The 9,111-nt window shown below is 38.3% G+C and overlaps 1 protein-coding gene across 1 annotated transcript in view; it reads right to left on the bottom strand.

Annotated features, from left to right (window-relative positions):
• The window catches only part of RECQL (RecQ helicase-like), a gene marked incomplete at its 5' end in the record, with an annotated part of 13,512 nt that extends 7,601 nt beyond the window's left edge, over positions 1-5,911 (bottom strand). The window contains 5 exons of the mRNA XM_010140878.1: positions 168-334; positions 1,437-1,635; positions 2,633-2,739; positions 3,634-3,813; positions 5,654-5,911. Coding sequence (XP_010139180.1) covers positions 168-334; positions 1,437-1,635; positions 2,633-2,739; positions 3,634-3,813; positions 5,654-5,911 — 911 coding nt within the window. The remainder of the gene's footprint in view (positions 1-167; positions 335-1,436; positions 1,636-2,632; positions 2,740-3,633; positions 3,814-5,653) is intronic.
• Positions 5,912-9,111: the final 3,200 nt, after the last annotated feature.

The following is a 9,111-nucleotide window of genomic DNA, read 5'->3' on the forward strand; positions in this document are numbered from 1 at the left end:
AGCAGGGAAGTTCAGCAAGACGAAGTCATGAAACACCACCAGCATGCAGTTAAAAAGCTATATATAATCAAAAAAATAATGAAAATATATTTTCAAATTCATCAACTGTAACTTACAGAAGACAATAAGGCTGTGATGCGGTCAAATGAACAGGTAATAAAACATACCTCATAGTAAAGATTAGGCCGGTTGAAAGATGCAGTAAAGGTAATGCACTTCTGAACATGCAAAATTTTCTGAGCATCCTTTAAAACATGGTTTGTAGCAGTTGCTGTCAATCCAATCAAGGGAGCGTTGGGAAACTGTCTTTTCAAGATACCAAGAGACTTGTAGTCTACGCAAGAAAACAAAAAAAAGATTTCTCATACCGCATTCATGTAGATAGTATTCAATGGGGTAATACAGCAATAAATCTATTACTGATCAGTTTACTACAGAACTAATTTATACACTCAAATTAAGTATTTATCAAAACAAAGGCTTTCTCTTCTAACTGAATTTTATAGAAGCAGTCACAATTCATATGGCAAAACATACCGAAATAGAAGTTCCTAAAAAGTTAGAAAAATGTAAGTGGCATTGCATTAACCAGCTTCCAGGTTATTTTGCAGGTCTGTATTGACACATGGCTTTTCAGTAAAAAGAGCTTTGCTAATAAACAAGCATGTGAAATTTGGATACATAAACCAGACTGTCCTAAGGAGAGATTTTAAAGGCTCAGTGCTGACAGTCACTTGCTGCCTTAGAACAGAAATGCAGCCACAGGTTTGTATCTGAATTCCACGTTGCCTATTTAACTGGCACGACTCTTGTTCCAATACCACTTTTTAACCAAACTGCAAAGGTTGACTTTGCAGTTACTAACGCTTCAAATCAGACTTTCTTTCAAAGGCGAAAAAAACCCAGTAACCAGTAAATAACAGTCTTCTACAACTGACAAGACAGGAGACAAACTGAAGCACACTTTGTTTCCCTGCAAGTCAAGGGCATTTGTTTCCACTTGCTTTAGAAGCAATTAAAATATATCTATCTCGTGAATTTACACAACGTTCTGCCTGTCACCCAGAGCGTTAGGGAGCGGTGTACAGAACGACACTTTTTCACTTCTAGATTAGAGATGGCTGTATTGTCCATATTACAGATGGCAGCCCAAAACTTTCATTTTATTAAGCTCCAATTAAAATAATGTTAGTATTTTTCAGAATACTGACAGCAAAATCTACATTGAAATCACCCCCATTTGCACAAACTTTGCTCCTGGACAAGAATATAGTCATTTGCGATTTAAATTTAAAGTCCTTGAGCTAACAGAGGTACTTGCCATACACTAAGTATTTACTTAACACATGAAGAAAGCACCCGGCTTTATTTCAGGTCTAACTCATTATTTGTTGACACCTGCATAACGCTGCAAACTGGATTTCTAAGCAGCATACCAGGCCTGAAGTCATGGCCCCACTGACTGCAGCAGTGGACCTCATCAACAGCAATGCGAGCAAGACACCCTGCCTGATAGGCTTTCTCCAGCTTCGACATGAACATTTTGCTTTTTGCAATCTTCTCTGGGGTCACATAAATCAGCTTCAGTTGCGAATTTCTGTTTAGCATTTCAGTGTGAACCCACTTCACATGTTCCTGTTCAAAACAAAAGGAGAAATCAGGGGCTAACAAACTAGGACGACACACTGAAGTTGCCTAGTGCAACTCGGATAAACAGTAACACAGTATTTACCACTACTGTAAGTCTTTGCAGAAGATCATTATATACAAAATGTTAATCTTAATACTCGGCAAATCTGTCACAGAACCTTGAAAAAGTAATCTACTGAATATCTGTCTTTGCTTCATCATGTGGTATCAGCATTTTCCCAATAAACTATAATGTACCAAACATGCCTGCGGTCCTGTAAGTGTGCCTTTTTTTTTTTTTTTTTTTTTTTTTTTTTTTTTTTTTTTTTTTTTTTTTTTTTTTTTTTTTTTTTTTTTTTTTTTTTAAACACATACACAGCTGTGGTCTTTATTACTGGGTTTTCAAAGCGTTCTACCACAAAGGAGGCTCCAAGTTTGGCACACTGCATCAAGCCACGAACTAGTATCATGTGCAAGTTAATGACCATGACCTCCTGGTAGGCAGGAAAGTACATTTCACTGTATAAAAGCAACTGACTAATAACAGACTAGGGAAAAAAAGTTGCTTCTTGACCTCTGGATCAAACAAATTACAATCCTAAAGCCAGATAAATAATTATATATATAAAAGCCTGTACTGCGCAACCTGTTTCTAGTGGACAAAAATTACCTACTCCAATCTTCTCCTGTGTTTAGAAACAGAGTAAAAATCTCCATCACGCACCAGCCAAAGGTAGTTCATATCCTCTAAATAGCCCCATGAAATCTATTTATTTCATGAAAGGTGTTGGTTTACATGTGTTCTAGTCATTAAAAAAAATAACGCAAGATACTCACTCGCATTACCCCTATCACAGCATGTAGCTGGCAAGATACCGTTGATAGAAAGGCATTAGCTGATAAAACCATGCCATTCATTCAGTATTCATAAACTACATACACAGAGGCAAGACACTGAAACATAACTCCACAAAAGCCACGACAACCTGACAGTTAAACGTACCTTACTGCTTGAGGCATTTAATAAAGTTGCAGAAATACCAAGCTGTTCCAAAACCATGAGCTGATCTTCCATAAGTGATATCAGAGGACATATCACGAGTGTGAAACCTGCAACAATCAATAACTGAGCAAACCAAACAGTTTAGATGCCCCAAACATCTCCTCTAACACTTCATACTAATGCATCAGCCCTTTTCTGAAAGAAAAACGCTAAACGCGAGCTTAAGCTTCACATGCGGTAGCAGGCCGCTTTCCTAGACACCTGATAAGTGAGTTCTAGGTCCCAGAAGGATACTTCTTATCAACCGCCCGTGACATGCACCTTCTCTTAGAATCTAAACCACGAACTGTTAAACTGCAACACAATTACAAGAACTAGTATACAAGCAAAGAAGGCTGGATTCACACCTCTGTCATGAGGTGCTTGTTTACAACACAACTAAGCAATGCTAGGATTGGTGAATTTGGTCTTCATAAATAAGTAAACCTCAACGCAGTTGGATGGATTATTTAAAAAAACCCCACAAAATTAAAAACTAAAACTGAATACTTACTTTTAAAAATTAATATGCAAAGTCTCTCCCAAATACTCTGAAGCTAAAACTTCAGAGTGGAACAGAAAAATAACAGATACCCATGCTTCAATAATTTACAGTCTGTATATTGAATTAAAAGGGAAAGAAAGAAAAAGAACAGCGACAAACAGTGACAAAAGTTCCTTCAGTGTTCAATAATATAACATATTGAAAGGAACTAGATAAATTATTTAAATCTAAGTCACATGTAAAAGCCACATCTATTTAAAAGCCATGATTGCTTCTTCAGAGAAGACAAAGTAAGAGAGCAAAGCAAATATTTCTAGTAAATCTTCTTCTCATTCTTTGCTCTTTTTCCCCATACATGTGGTATTGCACACCAATATAATGTTCATTCTCCAAATATCTATAAAAGGGAAAAAATAAGTCCAATAGTTTATCCATGACCTTTTCTTCCCTTACCTACCATCAGAACAGACAGCTGGTAACTGATAGCAAAGGCTCTTTCCACCACCTGTAGGCATGACAAGAAATATATCCTTCCCTGCCATTGCAGCATTTACGGTTTCAAGTTGCAAGGACCTAAACTTCTGGAGTTTAAACTTTCCCTGCAGCGCCATTTTTATCTTCTCATACCATGGAAAATCTGTTAAGGGAAAAACCAAACACCAAGTTTACAACTAAGTTAAAACATAAGGACAGGCAATTTACATATACAATAACTAAATCTGGAAGCAACAAAATTTTAGATCTGGGGAAGTGTCCCAAGATTCAATAACGGCACACAAAAAGCTACACATAACCTGGGCATATATAAAGCAGATTCTAAGGTGGACCTTTGAAAACCCTACGAAACGTAAAATACAATCCACCTCCAGACTACAAGCACTCATTGCACATAAATGTGAACGAATGGTAAAAACTCACAAGCAGATGAAGAGCTTTAAGGTGCTAATAATCAAGTTAACTGACTAGACCAAAATTAAACGGAAATGAGAAGCCCGCACTGAAAATATGTGAAATCAGACACTGAGCCCTACAATAGTCTCGCTACTACGTTGCCCAAATGCTTTGATCACACAAATGCAGTAATTACAAATAGCATACTGAAATAGGGCTACCATTTTTTCTGTATATTCCAGAGAGGACAAGCATTTATCCAAAACAAAAAAAAAAAGGTGGGGGAAAGTTTAAACTTCCCCAACATGCTTATAATATTTTTTTATTTTCTTCAATAAAGAGCTAAAGACTGCAGCATTTAAAGAGCTAATACTGTAAAAACTTACATTTCAGATACATGAAGAAGCATATTAACCATTTTTGCATTATTAAAATTTAAAATGCAGAAAAAATATGGGAACTCCAAGCTACACCGTATGCAATGCAAGAATTAACTTTGAGACTTGAGGTGACATTACTTCCTGATCTACAGAGATCACAGCTAAGACCTCATGCTCTCTGAAACCAAGAGAAGCCTTCCACTGACTTCAGTGAGCTTTATACTGAGATTAAACTTAGCTACTGCTCTTTTTCAACATGTACACAGTATCTGATTGCAAAGATGTTAGTTTTCAAAGCATAGAAGGAGAGAATTTAGACACAAAGTCACCCAAAATAAGTTGATTTGTTCAACATCATCAACTTGCAATTATAATGTATCGGTATTCTTATACATGCATAATACTTTTCTCAAGCATAGACAAATATGGATTAGACTACAAAATCAAGAAAAACTAGACTAAAAATCAAAAAAAGCCAAAAATAATTAGAGAGATGGGGAAAGAAAAGACATTAGATACAGGCAGAAACAACGCATTTCCAAATTACAAGTGAAGTAAAAGAGAGGAAAAAATAATAACAAGATCTGAATTGGATTTGGCTAGGCATGACATGGTCAAGACCCACCAGTTACTGAGTACACTTGAAAGACAGCGCTTCCAGAAGAACAGCAGCCCTCACACCACCACGGGGCACTTGCCACTAGGACTAACTCTACCGTACGAATGTGTTCTACATACTTTTGGCAGTCAGCATCCATGGAAGCTGCATCATTTGGTAAGACAGTGGGGCTACATAATCTATGGCAGACACAAGCAACTTCCTACCCGCTCAAGCAAGGAGAAACAAAGACGGTGAGAAGTAACTTTGAGAGTGACTCTCATTATCAAATCCTGAAAATACCCAGTTATTTTTTTTTAGAACATAAATAAACAGGGAATAGAAGTATTGCAATAGACCCAGATTTACAGCAAATCAATCGACTTTGCAACAAGTAAATAAAAGTGGTTATAAAATGCCATTCTTGTTATAATTCTGCCCAGAACTCAGATCAGCATTTAGGAATGTCCAGGGAGTTAAGTGCAAACGTTACCCTCCGTAATTCAGACGGCAGGTCGCCCAGCTGAACGAAATAGGAAAACTATTATTATCCAAATAAAACTCTAGTTTACTTCTACGTTAGAATATCTGAATTTCACTCTGCAAACCTTTTTTGTTCCATGCCTCGGCTGAGGTTTCGGTGTCTTTACTTCCGCCTGCCCCCAAGTCTCCTGAGGACTGCTTTATCAGACTCTGTACCCTTGTCTTCTTTTGAATGAGCTCCTGCTGTTTATCCATAAGCTCCTGTATCTGCATCTCCACTGCCTGCAGCTCATTTTCAATGGAAACCAGCACCTCCTCTAGCACTGCAGCAAAAAGCAAGGTGAAGGCAGAAGAGAGACTACAGTAAATTGCTAATTCCAGTTCTAAAGGATGATTTCTTTAGTTTGTGCATTGAGAACAATCAACATTAAACACAACTCAAAGCCATCTAGATAAATAGAAAGCCTGACTGATAAGGCCCACTGATAAGATTATAGCATCTAATATTGTATCTGCCATGTACAAATACTTAGCGAACGCCTAGTGACATTTTTCTTATATGAGTTCATATATATACAAGCATCCTGTAAATTGTCACCTCCAATACGGTGTACGAGAGATACGCAACACCATCATTGCCTGTGTGGATTAATAGAGAAAAAAAACATGTACAATCCAGTTTCTCAAAAGCAGTGCCTCTCCAGAGAAACACTCAAAATTATTTTTTTTTTGGCAGACACATGTTAAACAGCAAAAAGCGTATTGTATCTGCCCTGATGTAAAAGCTGCAATGAAAACAATGAGCACCCCAAGCAATCCCAAGGTGAGCACGTTAGAACATTTTTAATAGAAAGCATTAACATGTGAGAAACAACAATAATCTCAGCAAATAATGCTCTCTGAAGATGGAAATAGGGATTCCAGCAAAAAGCCGTGTTTCACGCACCCAGATCTCCTTCCTATGCAGGATCAGAGGATCTGCTGAATGTCAAGGTCTGAATGCAGAGGACAAAAGCTTTTCCTGACAAACCATTCCTCAGATCTGAAAAACCTGAAGCAACTGCTCCCCAAAAGCTTGGGTTACGTAAGTGAATCTTTGGCAGGCATTTGCCTCTTTACATCCTAATATGCATCTGTGTGAATTACAGATTGTGTTCTAGAATCCAGTCCCCAAGGTTTTAGAGAGTAGTTAACCCACACCACAGCATGCCAAGCATGTAGCAATATTTCAGAGCCAGCTCCGAAAAGCGTAAGAAGAAATGTCTTTCTGCTTCCCCACTGCATATAATAAAGAGATTTTTGTCCAAGCACAGCAGATGTGAGATAATCCGCGTACGGAAGCAAAAACGTGTGATATAGAAAAAGACATCCTCATAAGAAAAGGCACAAAATCGGAACATTAGTCTTCCTAAATGCCCACCGTTACTCATCAGGAAAGAGCTGAAAGCATCTTTGAATATGAAGCATATTTTCAAAATATTGAAAACCAAGTAACTTCCTTGACTAACCTGCTTTTGTTTTAGTTTTTACCTAAGAAATAAAAGTTATCCAGTAGAGGAACTTTTTCCTCAAACCTGGAGTATAATAACATAGACTCCAAAGCCTTTTCTGCATACATTAAATAGAAATACGTAACAATCAATAACATCAGGTGTCTGCTAGCTAAAAGACAGCAAAATTAACATTTTGAATACTAACTGTGGATTACCTGCAACAGCTGACATCTCTGAAGATTAAAGAACACTATCCTTAGGAGACCTTCTTTAGCCCAGCAACAGTCACTAAGAATAAAATGAAATAAATTACAAGAAAAATTATTTCATGAGTAATCCTTCTAAACTTAGATCAAATTTACTGCAAGAGGTTCTTTGTTAATACAGGAGGTGTTAATATAACGGTTTAAGTGCTGGTTTAATCTGCCTGTATAAATACACCCAAGTAGATGACAAGACACTTTTTCTATTCTGCAAAAGGGACGGATACGAACTCACAACCAATTCCAAAGGCTACAGCTCACCAGCCTTCTAAATGAAATCAAGTGAATTTTGACCATCAAAGTCATCAATTTTCTGTGAGAGGCATGGTCTAATATAGACTAGTTGTTCACCTACCTCTGACCTCTTTTTTTTTTTTCCATCTCTTCAAAGACTATTTTACAGAAAAATCTGGACAAGCTATCCTGTGCCCCTTAGAAAAGCAGCCACCATAATACCTAGAGAATCTTCTAGGAGGAAGCAGAAATTTGATTTGGTTCAGAAAAGGAAGATTGGTTTTAAGACATCAGTAAGATGAACTTAGAATTCTATCTATTAGCTAATTTTTCAAACAACATTCTCTGTTCTCTTATATGTTAACAATACTAAACTCAAGAAACTTGATGTTCTCTCACTCCTGATGAATTCTGAGCTATTATATACATGGGAGCCAAATCTGAGGGAAGGTGAAAGGGAACACATTCAGCAGACCCTCACTAAAAGATTTAACTATAATAAATACTTTACTGCATTCCTATAAATGGGGGAAAGTGTATATAAAAAAGAATGTGCGAATAAAACACTGACTTTGGCAGAGGAGGTTATAATTAAAAATAAGTCAAAGGTCCACACTTCAGAACCAGGTTGATTATTGTACAAGGTAACTCAGCAGTGTCAGCCAGGTCACCTACATAATTCAAGTTACACAGTTGCGTCTTCATCCACCTGCCCCTTGCACAAGTGTAACTGGAAATACAAACCTCCCTAACGCACAGAGCAAGAAGGAACATCCAGAAAAATCAGGAGGTGTACAACAGACACGCTGTAAGCGCACTGCACTACTTCCACTTCCCGCAGTAAACGCAGACCTCACAAACAGCACTAGGCTCAGGAAACATAAGCTGTTTTCTTATCCGAGGAGCAGGAAGAGAATGAAAATTACCTATGAAATTTTCCTGACATGCTGCTAAAGCTCCACAAGTCTTTAAGTTACTTCCTCTCTCTAAAAGAGGCAGCTCAGCAGAACTTATAACTGATTCTACACCACTGCTGCCTATGATCCCCGACTGCCATTTGATACCTCAGAAGCGCAGCTCTTCAGAAGCCAACGAAAGATGAACTCGTAGCTTATAAGGCACACGGGACAACAGGCTAGGGGAAGCATCCTGCCCGTCAGGCTGTTTTACCCCGCTGTGAGAACAGCCGGATTCCTCCCGTGACAGCCTTTTCCACACAGCCCACTGGTGGGGAAAAAGAGGCCTCTAAGCAGATACATGATGGCCACAACCGAACCAGACAGATCGGTAACCGGTGCCACCTCCCACCCTGCACAAATCCAAGTCAGTGTCCCAGCACTGGAAGTTTTCTTACCCCACCTTCTACCCAGCCTCCAAATTAAACCTCTTCAGTACCAGCTCCAACAAGTGACGTTAACAAAGCATGAGCAAAACGAGGATCTTTAAAATCTGGAAACAAAACCAACAACAATTGCACCAGCAGGGTGCATCATCCTAGCGGTAGTTCAACCGGTTAGAAAAAGTCCCCCACCGGGTCACAAACCCTGAGAACCCGCCCTAAAAAAATAAAAAAAGAGAGATGGGGGGAGGGGG

The sequence above is a fragment of the Buceros rhinoceros genome, unplaced genomic scaffold (genome assembly GCF_000710305.1).
Source record: "Buceros rhinoceros silvestris isolate BGI_N320 unplaced genomic scaffold, ASM71030v1 scaffold40437, whole genome shotgun sequence".
Taxonomy (NCBI): Eukaryota; Metazoa; Chordata; class Aves; order Bucerotiformes; family Bucerotidae; genus Buceros; species Buceros rhinoceros.